At 41.7% G+C, this 17,336-nt stretch overlaps 1 protein-coding gene across 1 annotated transcript in view; it reads left to right on the forward strand.

The window, feature by feature from the left end:
* The window catches only part of LOC114903474 (zinc finger protein 717-like), a 41,152-nt gene that overhangs the window by 16,420 nt on the left and 7,396 nt on the right, over positions 1 to 17,336 (forward strand). The window contains exons 7-12 of the mRNA XM_029236292.1: positions 1,320 to 1,371; positions 7,130 to 7,240; positions 7,335 to 7,401; positions 13,848 to 13,980; positions 14,221 to 14,248; positions 15,660 to 15,786. Coding sequence (XP_029092125.1) covers positions 1,320 to 1,371; positions 7,130 to 7,240; positions 7,335 to 7,401; positions 13,848 to 13,980; positions 14,221 to 14,248; positions 15,660 to 15,786 — 518 coding nt within the window. The remainder of the gene's footprint in view (positions 1 to 1,319; positions 1,372 to 7,129; positions 7,241 to 7,334; positions 7,402 to 13,847; positions 13,981 to 14,220; positions 14,249 to 15,659; positions 15,787 to 17,336) is intronic.

The following is a 17,336-nucleotide window of genomic DNA, read 5'->3' on the forward strand; positions in this document are numbered from 1 at the left end:
CGGGAAGATCCCACGTGCGCGGAGCGGCTGGGCCCGTGAGCCATGGCTGCTGAGCCTGCGCGTCCAGAGCCTGTGCTCCGCAACGGGAGAGGCCACAGCAGTGAGAGGCCCGCGTACTGCAAAAAAAAAAAAAAAAAATCATTTAGGATGTATCCTTTTGAGGTTGACTGTTTGACCTTGTGAAATTGTAGAAAATAGACATATTGGTCTCTGCCCCTAGTTTCTGGCACAGAGCTTCTGAAACCCTTGTAAATTTCTACATAAGAGTGTGTGGAGCATCTCTTACTCTATTGATGTGATTCTAGGTGGGCTCCTGGATGGGGGTTGGTCACCAGAGAGATCCAGCCATGATTAGAAGCTTGGACTTTTCAGCCCACTCCCCATCTTCCAGAGAAGGGAGAGGAGATAGAACTGGAGTTACTAATTAATCATGCCTATGTAAGGAAGTCTCCATAAAATCCCAATAGTAGGAACTTTGGAGAGCTTCTACATCGGTGAACACATTCAGGTATGGGGAGAGTAACACACCACAGCACAGGGACAGAAGCTCCTGTGCTTGGGACCCTCCCACATCTTGCCCTATTTTTGTCATTTAGCTGTTCATCTGTATCCTTTATCATATCCTTTAATAAACTGATAAACGCAAGTGTTTCCCTGAGTTCTGTGAGCCATTTAGCAAAACTAATTGAACCCAAAGAAGAGGTTTTGGGAATCTCCGGTTTGTAGCCAAGTCAGACAAGTTGTAGGTAACTTGGGCACCTGCTGCGTGTGATTGACATCTGAAGTGGGGTGGAAGCAGTCTTATGGGACTGAGCCCTTAACCTGTGGGATCTGACACTATCTCCAAGTAGACAGTGTTAGAACTGAGTCACAGTTAAGGACCCAGTTGGTGTAGTGAAGAATTGCTTGGTGTGGTTAAACGCCCCACCCCGATATTTGGTGGCAGACGTGTCAGAAGTGTTGCAAGTGTGGCAGTAGCACGAGTAAAAGAAATACAACTATGGATTTTTCTACTATAGACCTCAAGTAAATTCAACCTTGGATCCATCCAGAAGCTCTCTGCACATCCTTTCTGCCACAAGAATATCAGAGTTCATGCAACTGGCCGTACCCAAGGTATTCCTGCCTAAGGGTTCAAGGGCACCATCAGTTTGCTGGTTTTGCTGAAACTGATGACTGAAATGCATCTCATACCACGTTGGCCTTGGATAGGTGCCGGCCTCTGAAAATTTAATTTAGCTCTATGCCTGTGACCATTTCTTGCAAAGACAGGAAGGCAGTGGGGTGCCCATAAGACATTTCTGTGTCTTCCCACCCAGCCAAGTGATAGCAGCCGTTAAAGCTGCTCCCGTCCTAAATGCCAAAACCTCTGTGAGGTCATGGAGCCATGTGATGTCATAGGACCTGTGCACGGCCAGAACTCGGACTTCTGAAGCTAACCCAGAGCCCTCGCCAGACACACTCCTCCCAGGCGCTTGGCTTCCCTAGCAACAGCTACAGAAGCACTTCAGGGAGAACACATCACAATCAGAAGTGGTTTTAGGCCGGGTTCAGCCTTTGGCAGCTTCCAGAGGAGTCTTCAGAGGCTCAAGATATGCTGAGCCTGATTCTGGGTGAGGATCCCCAGTGAGGGGCCTTTGGGGTCGGTGAAGAGGAATGCGTGTCAGTGACTGTGTTTGGGGTCTATTTGGGTTGAGTCACTGAGGAATCTGGGCGTTAGTGATGGAGCCTTAAATTAAGGCTTAATCTGAAGTGTTTAATGATTGAAGGTCCTGTTGGTCAGAGTTTAGGGTCTATATGTTAGGTCTGCAAGATTCGGTAATTGAAAACTGGATGGAAGGTGTGAAACCAATGAGCACTGCCTCTCCCCTAGGTTAGCGATTTAATATCCAGCTCATGATATGGAGAAGCCTGGAATTGGGGGAGGAGTGTCAATGGGAAAGAGTGTCTGTGGTAAATTTCAGATTCAATTTGAGGTTAGTGTTGTTTAGGGAGTACAGAGTTTGTCTGTGTTTGAGAGCACAGGAGTCGGGAAGTTTTGAGACCCATAGTCCCAGGCTAGTGGGTGTTTAGAGGCTCAATGTTTGGATCCTTCCCCAAGGTTCCTGTTAAAAATTTGTCTCCTACATACACTCTTCTCATTGTCCCCACAAAAATCAGAATAATGCACCGTGGTCAAGTGGTGGAATAAAGACAGGATATTTGTTCATTTTACTGCAAAATTTACTCTTGGACATTTCCTTTCAGATTTGTTTGACACAAGTAAGAACAACCATTTTCCTGAATTCTACTCCTCAATGAGAGCCATTTCATTGAAAAAAATTTTTTTCAGACTACCGTTCTAAAACCTGGGATCATCTGTATAAACATACATTCAAGAATCTAGCTATCTTCTAGGCTGTATTTTTTGCATTGTGTCTTGCAAATAATAAAAGTTCACGTTATTTCATCTTATAACCAGTATTTCATATTTTCAGGTTTTTGAATTTCAGCAAGTCTGATAGTTGGGTATTTGTATCATATAGCTGTTTTTTTGTTTGTTTTGTTTTTTGCGGTATGCAGGCCTCTCACTGTTGTGGCCTCTCCTGTTGCAGAGCACAGGCTCCGGACGCGCAGGCTCAGCGGCCATGGCTCACGGGCCTAGCTGCTCCGCAGCATGTGGGATCTTCCCAGACCGGGGCACGAACCCGTGTACCCTGCATTGGCAGGCGGACTCTCAACCACTGCACCACCAGGGAAGCCCTCATATAGCTGTTTTAATTTGCATCTCCATAATAACAAATGATGTAGACCATTTTTTCATATGCTTGTTTGCCATCTGTTATCTTTGATCAAGTGTCTGTTCAAAGTCTTTGCCCATTTTTAAAATTGAGGTTTCTTATTGTTGACTTTTTAAAAAATAAATTTATTTATTTTTAATTTATTTTTGGCTGGGTTGGGTTTTCGTTGCTGTGCGCAGGCTTTCTCTAGTTGAGATGAGCAGGGGCTACTCTTCGTTGCGGTGTGTGGGCTTCTCATTGCAGTGGCATTTCTTGTTGTGGGGCACGGGCTCTAGGCGCGCAGGCTTCAGGAGTTGTGGCACGTGGGCTCAGGATTTGTGGCTCGTGGGCTCTAGAGCACAGGCTCGGTAGTTGTGGCGCATGGACTTAGTTGCTCCGCAGCATGTGGGATCTTCCCGGACAAGGGCTTGAACCCATGTCCCTGCATTGGCAGGCAGATGCTTAACCACTGCGCCACCAGGGAAGTCCCTTATTTTTGACTTTTAAGGATTCTTTCTATGTTCTGGGTATCAGTGCTTTACCAGTATAGGACTTATGGGATGAAAGCGTTGAGATACTTTTGAGATCCTTTTTTTTTTTTTTGCCAATGGACCACTAAGTGTTCCAGCATCATTTGTTAAAAACTCTATTTTTTAATTTATTTTTGGCTGAGTCAGGTATTAGTTGTGGCGCGTGGGCTCTTCGTTGTGGGCACGGGCTTCAGAGCGTGTGCGCTCTGTAGTTTGCAGCACGCAGGCTCTCTAGTTGAGGCGTGTGGGCTTAGTTGCCCCATGGCATGTGGTATCTTAGTTCCCCAACCAGGGATCAAACCCACGTCTGCTGCATTGGAAGGCGGGTTCTTAAGCACTGGACCACCAGGGAAGTCCCTGAAAAGTCTATCTTTCTCCTTTGAATAACCTTTGTACCTCCATCAAACACTTGAATATACTTGACTTATGTGGGTCTTTTTCTGGGATCTCTGTTCTGTTCCATTGATCTATGTGTTTGTCCTTTCACCAATACTATTAAAGGTCTATAAGTCTTGAAATCTGTTGATAATAGCTCTATATGATGGTTCTTTTTGGTCAGAAATTGTTTTGCTATTTTCAGTGGAGATACCTGGCAAATATTACCTTTTCCAGTAGAACAATTTTGTCACTTTGATTTTCTATACCCCTATATATGATATTAGAAAGGGACTTCAATTCAGAGGTGTCTTTTCCAAAATGCATAACCCCTGTTTAATGAGGAAGAGAAGGTCAATATACAAAATACCTGGAACTTCCCTGGTGGCGCAGTGGTTGGGAATCTGCCTGCCAATGCAGGGGACACGGGTTCAATCCCTGGTCCAGGAAGACCCCACATGCCACGAAGAAACTAAGCCCATGCACCACAGCTACTGAGCCTGTGCTCTAGAGCCCGTGAGCCACAACTACTGAGCCCACGTGCCACAACTTCTAAAAAAGCCTGCGTGCCGCAACTACTGAGTCAGTGTGCTGCAACTACTGAAGCCCACATGCCTAGAGCCTGTGCTCCGCAATAAGAGAAGCCACCGTAATAAGAAGCCTGCCCCCCGCAACCAAGAGTAGCCCCCGCTCGCCATAACTAGAGAAAGCCCACGCACACCAATGAAGACCCAACGCAGCCAAAAAAAAAAAAACCTGACCAGTACTCCTCAAAATAATTGAGGACATGAAAAAGAAAAGACCGAGGAATGGTCATGGAGCAGAAGAATTCAAAGAAACCTGATTTCTAAAGGCAGTATTCTTCCCTGGTTTGAATCCTGAGACAGGAAAAGGACAGTAGTGGAAAACTTTGTGAAATCCAAATAGAATCTGTAATTTAGTTGTGTCATACCAATGTTAATATCTCAATTTGACAAATGTACCATGGTTATATAAAATATTCACATGAGAGGAAGTCAAATGAAGGTATATGTGCACTCTTTGTAGTACTTTGTGACTTTTGTGTAAATCTAATATTTTCTCCAAATAAAAGTTTATTTAAAATAGGTATAATCAGGACTTCCTTGGTGGTCCAGTGGTAAAGAATCCACCTTCCAATGCAGGGGACATGGGTTCAATTCCTGGTAGGGGAACTAAGATCCCACATGTCATGGGGCAACTAAGCCCGCGTGCCACAACTAGAGAGAGAAAACCCACATGCCACAACTAGAAAGAAGCGTGTGTGCCACAACAAAATGTCCCACGTGCCTCAACAAAGATTCCGCATGGCACAGCTAAGACCCGATTCAACCCCCCCCAAAAAATTAAAGAAAATAAATATTTAAAAAATAAAATAGGTATAATCTATATCAATTATATCTCAATAAAGTAGTAAAAAATAGGTTTGATCTAGGGACTTCCCTTGCAGTCCAGTGGTTAAGACTCTGTCCTTCCAATACAGGGGTTTTGGGTTTGCTCCCTGGTCCAGGAACTAGCGACCCAGCCAGTAAATTAAAAAAAAAAAAAGTTTGATCTAGTTTCATCACTTAATCTCTTATTATAAACATTTCCATATTATAAAATGTTCTTGTATATATATAATTAATATTACGTGGCTGTAATAATATCACAGGTGTAATAATATGGCTGTAACAGTATAATAGGATGGTAACTGGAGTCACATATAAAAGTTATGCATTAAAGTGGGTATACTTGAAAAATGTAACTGATTCAGTTATGTTCAGTTTATATTATGATCCTCTCATTATCCAGATTCTTACATTATCACTACAAGATTTGTTGTACTGTTTTTCTTGTATGTCCCAGATATCTCCATTTATTTTTAATCCAGGTAGCTTATAATTTTGCAATTTTAGTTGTGTTTTAAAAAATATTCATACCCTATAAATTTTGTAGTATAGAACAGCAATTCATTTTAACAGCTTTATGGTCATAATTTACATATAACACTTACCAGTAGCAAGGGTATATAATACAATGACATTTAGCAAGTTTATAGAGTTGTGCCATCACCATGATCTAATATTTAGAAATTTTCGTAACCCCAAAAAGTAAACTGGGTATAATGAGAATCTACCGTATAGCATAGGGAACTCTACTCAATGCTCTGTTGTGACCTAAAGGAGAAGGAAATCCAAAAAACAGGGGATATATGTATACATATAGCTGATTCACCTTGCTGTACAGTGTAAACACGATACTGTAAAGCAACTATACTCCAATTAAAATTAAAATAAGATAAAATAAAATTCTATATAAAAAGAAAAGTAACTGGATAGTTGAATTGTTGAGTTTTGAGAACTCTTTGTTCTGCATATAAGTCCTTTTATCACATGTTAAATGTGTCAATACTTTCTCCCAATCTGTGGCTCCACTCATTACTTTTCTTAAAGCTGTGCTTAAAAATACAAACGTTTTTCATTTTAATTAAGTCCAATTTATTATTTTTCCTTTTATGTCTCAACCTTTATTGTCTTGCTGCAGAACTCTTTGGCTAACTTAAACTTAGGTTCATGGAGATTGTCTCCTAAGTTTCATACTTTTACCTCTTATATTTAGGTCTGTGATCTATTTCCAGTTAACTTTTGTGTATGCTTAGAGTTATGGGTCTTAAGTTATTTTTCTGCAAATAGGTATACAATTATCCCAGCCTCTTTTGTTGAGAAGACTTACCCCCATGGAAGTATCTTAGTGTCTTGATCAAATAGCTATTGATCTTAACACTTTTGGACTCTCAATTGTGGTTGTGCCTTTTTCATTGGCTCCAGACCTTTACTGGCCTCATTTTTAGTGGCCTTTCCCCGAGGCTCTAATCCCAGTCAAAATTTAGGCTTCATCCCAGCAGTTCGTTTCTTCTGGACCTGATGACCTGTGCCATACTGTGCCTGTTTCTCGAAATCGTATTCTGTCCTAAAAGCCACTTCCTGCAAGATATGGTCCTCCAAAGCTTTCTGGGGATGTCCGATTACTGGATGTATTGCCGTTTCTCTTTCCGGGAATTCGTTCTCTGCTGCTATACCGACAGCGGAACTCTTGGTCCATTTGGAAACCCGTCCTCCTACTTTTTTAATACAAGGTGTAAAATAAAGGCCGCGGTGATATTACTTTCCTGCCCAGTCCGTCGAACGCAGTTTAGGTAGCTCCATATTTGCCTCGCAGACCTCGAGTCTCTGAAAATCTGCGAATTTTCTGAAGAGTCGAAGTGCCAGGAAATGAGATATCATCAGTGCCTTCTCACCTCCCGGACCATCCAGGGCTCCCGGCCCCAAACCCGCCCCTTGGCCTTCTGTACGTCAGGTGTCCCAACATGGCCGCCCCGTGGGGCCGCGGAGAGCTGGGCGCAGACATATTGTCTCTCTGGGAAATACCGGAATCCGCTCATCCGCCTTTCTTGAAACGCCTCAGACCGTCTTCGGCCGCCGTAGGCAGGCGAAAAATCTGGGCGACGGGTCCAGAAGTAGAAGCGGTTCGCGGAAGGTTACGTTTAGACTCTCCTTGTGGGCTGGGGAAAATCGGGTCAGTGTGTGCACTTGTCCCTTGAAGTTTTGTGTGTGTGTGTGTGTTTTCTCATGAGAGGTGTGTCTGTGACAGCGTGACGTGACTCCTACAGGGTGCAAATGGCGTAGTGTGGACTCACGGAATTATTGGAGGGTCTGGTGGGAAACGCCAAGGTGGAGGTATTTGGGAGGAACCAGCAGAGTCTGGCACGTCTATCTGTGGTTGGGGTACTTTGGTGGGGAGTCGTTAAAACGGTTAAGAATCTGTAGAGATCAGCGACCGTGTCCTGACTGGCAAGGTATGGGGGTCTTTGCGGATCATTCTGTAAAGGATGCAGGTGGTATTTACGATGGTTAACAGCTTCAGGTTTGGGAATTAATATGGGGCTCAGTGATTTGAGGCCAGGGTGGACGGGCATCATGTGGGGATGTCTGGTCCAGGTTTCGGATTAATAAAGAAGTGTGTAGTGTCTGTGGTACAAAGAGGCTTGTGAGGGCTGAAGCTTTGGACGCCTGGCTGGTGGTTTCGTTGAGGTTCCAGCGTCCACCGCTGGGAAGGAAGGTGGTGCAGCCCAGGACAGGAGTTCGAAACCTTCTGCTTTTTAGGCTTTTATCCAGGGGGATGAGTAACTGCAGACCGAGGGACTAATCCAGCCACACCCGTCTGTTACGTATCGTCTATGGCTGCTTTCGCAATGAGAAGGCAGAATTGAAACGTTGTGACAGATCTTAACCTTCAAAGCAGAAATGTATAGTATCTATCACTTTGTAGAAAATGTTTGCCAACGCCTGCACTCACCACTTAATATATAGCAGTGGACACTGTTGATTTTTTGCCTGACAAACATTCCCTCCTTCTTTGCTAATAGAATCTCTGTTTTTAGTTATCCATCCTTCTGGTAGGGTGACCCATATGCCAGTACTGGTTGGTCTTAGTTAATCATGGTGGTTTCAGTTCCCGTTTCTAGTGATCAATTAGTATGAAATGAGCTTAGGTATATAGTGCAGTTCTAGCCAGCAGTATATGTGAAAATCTGCTTGGGATTTATGGGGGGAACGTTTTGTCTTTTACGTAAGTAATTCCTTGTGTCTCTTTTTCCATGTCGATGATGATGTTGTCTGAATATAACCTTAATTTTCTGTCCAGTTTCTAATGTTTATAATTCATTCTTATCTCAATGCATTGTCTCTACTCTCCAGTACAAAGAAGGAAAGTGAATGGGGTGGTAGTGGACATCTGTGTCCTTCCTGTTGCCTACCCTAAAATTCACCTGCTAGATGGTCTGGAGTTAACATGTTTCCAGGATGGAAGGATCATAAAATTATGAGTTCATCCAAGATTTCAAATTTAATGAAATAAAAATATTCATTGTATTCTTTCAGGGCAAAAAAAAATGTCTATTTTATCTGAGTTATGTCCCCTATTAATTCCTTATATTTTTTTATTTGCACCAGGTTTCTTTCTATCTCACTACAAATGGATATGTGTTGTTGGACTTTTTAAAGAACAGGCTTTTTCAAAAAGTTTATTTTATTGAAGTATAATTGATTTACAATGTTGTGTTAATTTCTGCTGTACAGCAAAGTGATTCAGCGATACATATATATATACATTCTTTTTCATATTCTTTTCCATTATGGTTTATCACAGGATAATATAGTCCCCTGTGCTATACAGCAGCACCTTGTTGTTTATTCATTCTATGTATAATAGTTTGCATTTGCTAATCCCAAACTCCCAATCCATCCCTCTTCTAGTCTCCCTCCTCTAGGGCAACCACAAATCTGTTCTCTGTGTAAAGAACAGGCTTTTTCAACTCTTCCATTTATATATTTTTTAATACTTATTTATTTTGGTTGCACTGGGTCTTAGTTGCAGCAGGTGGGCTCGTTAGTTGTGGCTCACGGGCTCCTTAGTTGTGGCATGCAAACTCTTAGTTGCAGCATGCGTGTGGGATCTAGTTCCCTGAACATGGATGGAACCCAGGCCCCCTGCATTGGGAGCACAGAATCTTAACCACTGCACCACCAGGGAAGTCCTCACTTATTTGTTAATTTAAAAGATCTACAAGTTAATCAGTATAAAATTATTGCCCAGCTTGAGAAACAGAACACTACCAGCACCCCAGTGGTGTTCTGTGAGCCACTTCGCAATTATATTACATCTTCACACTCAAAGGTAATTACCATCCGGTTCGAGATACCAAGCAGTTTAAGTCTTTTCTTTATAGTTGTATCATATAAAAAATTAATAATTCCTAATCATTATATTTTATTTAGTTGTGCCTATTTTTAACTACATGTCAGTGTTACTATACAGATTTTTTTAACTGTCAGTCTTCTTTTACTCAATATTTTAAAGAATTATTCATGCTTTTGCACAGAGGTTTTTTTGTGGTTTGGTTTTATTTAGTTTTTTGCTTTTGTTTTTTTTTTTTTTTACCTCTATAACAAGGGTCAGGCAAACATATTGTATGAATATCTATACAGTAAACATTTTAGGAGTTGCAGGACACAGAAGGTCTCTCACGTTGCTTTTTGGTTTTGTTTTACAGTCCTTTGAAAATGTAGAAAGTATTCTTAGCTTGCAAGCTGGGTAAAGGTTGTTTTTTAATAGCATTCCATAGTTTGAATATATGTCGGTTTTTTCTACTATTAATTAAACTTGTAATGCTTGCAGTTTGGGTTGTTATGAATAATGTTGCTGTGAAAATTCTTGTACATATCTTCTGGTTCAAATGTGTCCTTATTTTAGTGGGGGATAGATATATAACTTAGATGTATACTCAGAGTGAGATTTCTGTGTCTTAGGATGTGTATAACTTCAGCCTAAATGGATGATGCCAAAATGTTTTCCGAAGTGGCTATCCAGTTCCTCCAGCGGAAGGAATATATAATTTGCATTATGGTGTGCTTCATTTTTTTTTTTTTTTGAGTTTGCTGGCCTCCCACTGTTGTGGCCTCTCCCATTGTGGAGCACAGGCTCCGGACGCGCAGGCTCAGCAGCCATGGCTCACGGGCCCAGCCGCTCCGCGGCACGCGGGATCCTCCCGGACCGGGGCACAAACCTGCGTCCCCTGGATCGGCAGGCGGACTCCCAACCACTGCTCCACCAGGGAAGCCCCCCCCCAGCACCATTTTTAAAAAGAAACATCCTTACCCTCTTCTCTGTAATGCTACTTTTGTTATCAAGTCTCTATATATGCATGTCTGTTTATAAGCATTTGATTTTGTTCCATTTGTCTATCATTGTACTAATATTGTACTGTCATAACTAAAGTAATTTTAAGTCCTCATAATTGATAGATGGATATAGTTATCAGCTTAGGATTTTGATTGAGGTTTCATTGGATTTATATATATATATGGGAAACATGACATCTTTATTTTTATTTTTTAAAAAGTTTTATTGGAGTACAGTTGATTTACAATGTTGTATTAGTTTCAGGGGTACAACAAAGTGATTCAGTTATACATATACATATATTGATCCTTTTTCAGATTCTTTTCCCATATAGGTTGTCACAGAATACTGAGTTGAGTTCCCTGTGCTATACAGTAGGTCCTTGTTGGTTATCTATTTTATATATAGTAGTGTGTGTATGTTAATCCCAAGCTCCTAATTTATCCCTCCCCTCTACGTTTCTCCTTTGGTAACCATAAATTTGTTTTCAAAATCTGTGAGTGTGTTTCTGTTTTGTAAATAAGTTCATTTGTATCATTTTTAAAAAATTAGATTCCACATATGAGTGATACAATATGGTATTTGTCTTTCTCTGTCTGCCTTACTTCACTTAGTATGATAATCTCTAAGTCCATCCATGTTGCTGCAAATGGCATTATTTCCTTCTTTTTCATGGCTTAGTACTATTCCATTGTATCTATATACCACATCTTTATGCGTGCCACTGTCAATGGACATTTGGGTTGCTTCCATGTCTTGGCTATTGTAAATAGTGCTGCAATGAACATTGGGGTGCGTGTATCTTTTTGTATTATGGTTTTTTCTGGATATATGCCCAGGAGTGGGATTGCTGGGTCACATGGTTGTTCTCTTTAAAAAATCTAAAAAGAGAACATACTGTTGTTCTCCATAGTGGTTGTACCAATTTACATTACCACCAACAGTGTAGGAGGGTTCCCTTTTCACCACACCCTCTCCAGCTTTTATTGTTTGTAGAATTTTTGATGATGGCCATTCTGACCAGTGTGTGGTGATACCTCATTGTAGTTTTGATTTGCATTTCTCTGATAACTAGTGATGTTGTGCATCTTTTCATGTGCTTTTTGGCCATCTGTATGTCTTCTTTGGAGAAATGTCTATTTAGATCTTCTGCCCATTTTTTAAAAATACACTGATTTTTTTTCAACTTATTTATTTATTTTTGGTCGCGTTGGGTCTTCATTGCTGCGCACAGGCTTTCTCTGGTTGCAGCGAGTGGTGCAGTGAGCAGTGGCTACTCTTTGTTGTGGTGCACGGGCTTCTCATTGCGGTGGCTTCTCTTCTTGTGGAGCACAGGTCTATGTGCGTGGGCTTCAGTAGTTGTGGCACACAGGCTCAGTAGTTGTGGCTCACGGGCTCTAGAGCGCAAGCTTAGTAGTTCTGGTGCATGGGCTTAGTTGCTCCGCAACACGTGGTATCTTCCCAGACCAGGGATCAAACCTGTATCCCCTAAACTGGCAGGTGGATTCTTAACCACTGCACCACCAGGAAGCCCCATTCTGACCTTTTTTTTTTTTTTTTTTTGCGGCACGCGGGGCTCTCACTGTTGTGGCCTCTCCCGTTGTGGAGCACAGGCTCCGGACGCGCAGGGTCAGCGGCCATGGCTCACGGGCCTAGCCGCTCTGTGGCATGTGGGATCTTCCTGGACCAGGGCACGAACCCGTGTCCCCTGCATCGGCAGGCGGACTCTCAACCACTGTGTCACCAGGGAAGCCCCTGACCATTTTTTGATTATGTTGTTTGGGTTTTTTTTTTTGACATAGAGCTGCATGAGCTGTTTGTATATTTCGGAGATTAATACCTTGTTGGTCACTTGGTTTGCAAATATTTTCTCCCATTCTGTGGATTGTCTTTTCTTTTTGATTATGGCTTCCTTTGCTGTGCAGACACTTTTAAGTCTTACTAGGTCCCATTTGTTTATTTTTGTTTTTATTTTCTTTACTCTAGGAGGTGGATCAAAAAATATATTGCTGCAATTTATGACAGAGTGTGCTGCCTGTATTTTCCTCTAAGAGTTTTATAGTGTCCGGCCTTACATTTAGGTCTTTGATCCATTTTGAGTTCATTTTTGTGTATGGTGTTAGAGAATGTTCTAATTTCATTCTTCTACATGTAGTATCTAGTTTTCCCAGCACCACTTATTGAAAGACTGTCTTTTTTCCATTATATATTCTTGCCTCCTTTGTCATAGATTAATTGACCATAGGTGCGTGGGTTGACATGACGTCTTTAAAATGCTTGGTTTTCTGAATCGTATTCATAGTTCATCATTCCATTTATTTAAGTCTGTTAAAATTTCTGTCAGTATTCCTACTTATCATATATTTTTTATATTCTTCAAAATGATTTTGTTTATAAACTTTGTTTGTTGGTGACCTATTTGTTCTGTCAGTTAATGGGATAAACGTGTTAAGTCTTCAACCGTTAGTTTGGATTTATTTCTTCTTGGCTTTTTGGGTCCAGTCTGGATTTATTTCTTCTTGGTTTTTTAGGTCCATTTTTGCTGTATATATTTCAAAGCAATATTATTAGGTGCATAGAAATTGCAAATTTCTATAATGTGCTGAATTGAACCTCTTACTAGCAAGCATTTTTCTTTCTCTGTAGTAATTTTTGGGCTTTCTGGTCCATTTTGTCTGAGAATACACCAGAGTGTCTGTGGTTACTCTTTCCATGGTTTATCTTTTTCTAACCTTTTATCCTCTAGCTTTCCATATCATATGTTTCATACATGTCACCTAGAGTAGCATGTTTTTGGGTTTTGCGTAATTAACTAGATTCCTTGTTCTATTTATACTGAATATAATTCTTAGTATGTTTTGTTTTAAAATAGTCATCTAAGTGTACTGTATTTGCCCCACTAGTTCTCTATTCCTTCTTCTCTTTTTTTGCCTTGTTTTGAATGAATTTCTTCTCATTTTTTTCCCCCTTCCATTAGGTTGGAAACTATGTACTTTGAGACAATTGTCAGTTTTCACCATGACACTAGAAATTACATACAGCATGGAAGCTTTCTTTGTCAAATGTTTACGTTGATTAGTACTTTTACACTCTTCTCTGACAGGGGTCTTAAGCATCTCAACTTTATTTACCAGTTTCCAATTTATTTACAATATTGTGTGCTTTAAAAAATGTATTTAAAACCTAAGATATTATCGTTATTGTTTATAAGACAGTGTTTCCGGTTTGCCCAGTACATTGGTTTTCAAACTGAAGTGTGTGTACTCACAGGGTGTATAAAAACGCTTGAGGAGGTTCCTGAGCGCACACGGTTTAAAGGAAAGCAGTGCCCAGCGCCTCTCCTCCCATACGCTCCCTTTTGTATAATTGAGCTGCCTGAGAGTCTCCTGCTCCTGAGGCCTGCTGCTGGGATGAATCTCGTTTCCCTCATTCCCTCTGACAGTCACCCCACTTCAACTTCACGGAATAAAGGAATACCCCCACCACAGTCAGAATCTTAGCCTTTTTGGCCAGAGGAATAAAGTCGTCTGGGGTAAAAATGGGACACTCAGCAGTGCTGTGGGCATTGGGCTAAGGTGAGCGCCCAGGAGCAGCGTTAGCATCTGGGCCTAGAGGAAATGTACCCTCAGCTTGAATTTTCTCCTCAACCCACAGGTCCTGACTCCCCAGGAGCAAAAGAATCAGTAGAAGGAGGAAGAAGTTACAGGATTTGGTATCAGCATTACTGGGGACATGCTTGATTGAAGACAGAACAGAATTTAGAGCAGATCCAGAAGACACAGCGACAGAGCCTCCTTGTTGCCAGCTGTTTTCAGAAAACAGAAGAAAATGATCCAGGCCCAGGTGACTTTTGGTTTGTTTTATTCTTTCCTTTGTTCCCGAATGGGTTTGTTAGTTGTCTGAGTCATTCTAGGTAATTATTGCATGTAAGGTTGTCTTGGGGACCCTGGGTGTCTTTGTAGCCTGCTTCTGAAGTGAGGGTGATCCAGGGGATCCCAGAAATTGCAGCCGGTGTCTGAAGCGAGAGCAGTTCTATGGGGACTGTTTTCTCAGGCTTTGCAGTATGTCTGACTCTTGATTTCCATGTTTGAATCCGAATTCTTTCTTTTTAATTAATTGATTTATTTATTTATGTATTTATTTTTGGCTGCGTTGGGTCTTCGTTGCTGCACGCGGGCTTCTCATTGCGGTGGCTTCTCTGTTGCGGAGCACGGGCTCTAGGTGCACGGGCTGCAGTAGTTGTGGCACGCGGGCTCAGTAGTTGTGGCTAGCGGGCTCTAGAGTGCAGGCTCAGTAGTTGTGGCACACAGGCTTAGCTGCTCCGCAGCATGTGGGATCTTCCCGGACCAGGGCTCGAACCTGTGTTCCCTGCATTGACAGGCAGATTGTTAACCACTGTGCCACCAGGGAAGTCCCCAAATCTGAATTCTTAATCTACAGTTTTCTTTTCTTTTCTTTTCTTTTTTCCCCACACCACATGGCTTGCAGATCTTAGTTCCCTGACCAGGGTTGGAACTGGTACCCCCTGCAGTGGAAGTGTGGAGTCCTAACTACTGGACTGCCAGGGAATTCCTGGCAGTTTATTTCCTGGCAAAATCAATATATTGCATTTTTTTTTGTTCATTACACAACTGACTTAAGAATATATTTAAAGGCTGAAATCATAACAAAGTACACATATCAAAAAATAAGTTTCTTCTTCATACACTTTAAACATGCTTATTAAACATTTAGTTTCTTATAATTCTGGCTTCTTGAGTTGCTTCCCAGAAGATTCTGATTGACTGGCTCTAAAGACACAGTCATCCCGATTCCACTGGCATATATGTTTGTCCCATACATATATATACACACATATATATGTATGAATGTGGTGTTTTCTAGGTTAACAAGAAGATTTAACTTCTACATATTATAGAAACGTCTATGAGGGACTTCACTGGTGGTCCAGTGGTTAAGACTCTGTGCTTCTACTGTAGGGAGCACAGGTTCGATCCCTGGTTGGGGAAATAAGATCCCGCAAGCCACGCGACGCGGCCAAAAAAAAAAGAAGAAATGGCTAATGATAAATGGATGGATGACTGACTACACAATTACAGTTAGTTGAATCCTAGTATTTTATTAGGCTTTTGCTTCTTCCATGTGTCTAGATATACAGATCTAGCCTATAAAGTGGAAATGAGAAGACAAACTTTAACATTTCTTCCATATCATCAAAAAGAGATCAGTTCATTAAACACCACTGTTATTACAGGAAACTCTGACATTTGAGGATGTGGCAGTGGACTTCACGTGGGAGGAGTGGCAGCTCCTGGCCCCTCCTCAGAAGGACCTGTATCGGGATGTGATGCTGGAGAACTATAGCAACCTGCTGTCCGTGGGTGAGGACGGCTCCCCTGGGTCCCTGAGAGGGTCCCCAGTCAGTGGGGTTTCCTTTCTCAGCTTCTGAAAGCTTTGGATTGTCTGTGATTCTCTGAAGCAGTAGATTCTCCGTCCTGTCTCTGGCCCAAGAGAAGTGGGTATATTCTCCTTTCTCTTGAGAGAAACGCCTTTATTTTGTAGCTGTGTATAATGCTGTGATTTATATTAAGAAATATATATATTTGGTCTTCATCCCCAATTCTGGCACAGAGCTCCTAAAATCCATGGAATTTCCGAAGTTATAAGAGGGTAAAGGAGAAATGGGTGTCTTTTGTTATTAATATAAGGGACCCTTACCACGGCATGTGAGTTTATGTTAATGAGGTGGTTTTGGGAAGGCCACTCGATAACCTAAGATTGCGGGCTGGTCGCTGAGCTCACCACCCACGATTTAGAGTGTTGCAACTTTCAGTCCCGCCTCCACCCCGCCTCTGGGGAGAACAAAGTGGCTGGAGATTAAATCATAATCACCAAAGCCCGATGGTTTTTTGTTTTGTTTTGTTTTTTTGACAATTAGAACATAGTTTTATAAGTCCTTGGTCAGAGGAGTTTGACTCTTCTCTGCGTACCTGTATATGCATACTGCAAACAACAATACTTTAAAAATGATTAACACAATGACCACAGCTTGTACCATTTTAACTACAATAATGAATAATTTCCATATCTGCTGCAACATATAGAGTTTCTACTAAACAATCAGTCATTTATAATTAAAAATTCAGCAGCAACTGTGAGGGTCTCTTGTCACACCCATCTTCTCTGTGCATTTACCATTTTCCAGCTCTCTCCCCCATTAGGTCAGTGGTTCTCAACTGGGGCCAATTTGTTTCCCAGGGGACATTTGACAATGTCTGGAAATATTTCAAAGCCTCACGATTTAATCCGTCACGGCTATATAGTGAAGCCTCTATGAAACTCCACAGGGACAGTCTCGGAGAGCTTTCAGATTGGTGGCAATTTGGCGGTGCCAGGGGAGGGGTGCCCCCAGAGAGAGCATGGAAGCTCTGTGGCCTTTCCCACATGCCTTGTACTGTATTCTCTTCCATCTGGCTGTTCCTGAGTTGTATCCTTTTATTTTTTTATTGATTTATTTTTAAGTTTTTAATTTTTATTTATTTTTTTTATTGTAGTAGAATTGCTTTACAATGTTGTGTTAGTTTCTGCTGTACAATGAAGTGAATCAGCACTGTGTATACCTATATCCCCTCCCGCTTGGACCTCCCCCCCTCCCTCACCACATATAGGTCATCACAGAGCACCGAGCTGAGCTCCCTGTGTATCCTTTTATAATAAACTGGTGACCTAGTAAGTAAACTGTCTTCTTGAGTTCTGTCTGCTGTTTTAGTGAATTAATCGAACCTGAGAAAGGGAGTCATGGGAACCTCTGATCTACTCATGGTTGATCAGAAGCCCAGGAAACAGCCTGAATTTACAGTTGGTGCCAGAAATGCAGGAGCGGAGCCGAAGTCTTATGGGAGTGTACCCCTAACCTGTATTATCTGACCCT

The sequence above is a fragment of the Monodon monoceros genome, unplaced genomic scaffold (genome assembly GCF_005190385.1).
Source record: "Monodon monoceros isolate NGI ecotype Baffin Bay Population unplaced genomic scaffold, NGI_Narwhal_1 Super_Scaffold_10, whole genome shotgun sequence".
Taxonomy (NCBI): domain Eukaryota; kingdom Metazoa; phylum Chordata; class Mammalia; order Artiodactyla; family Monodontidae; genus Monodon; species Monodon monoceros.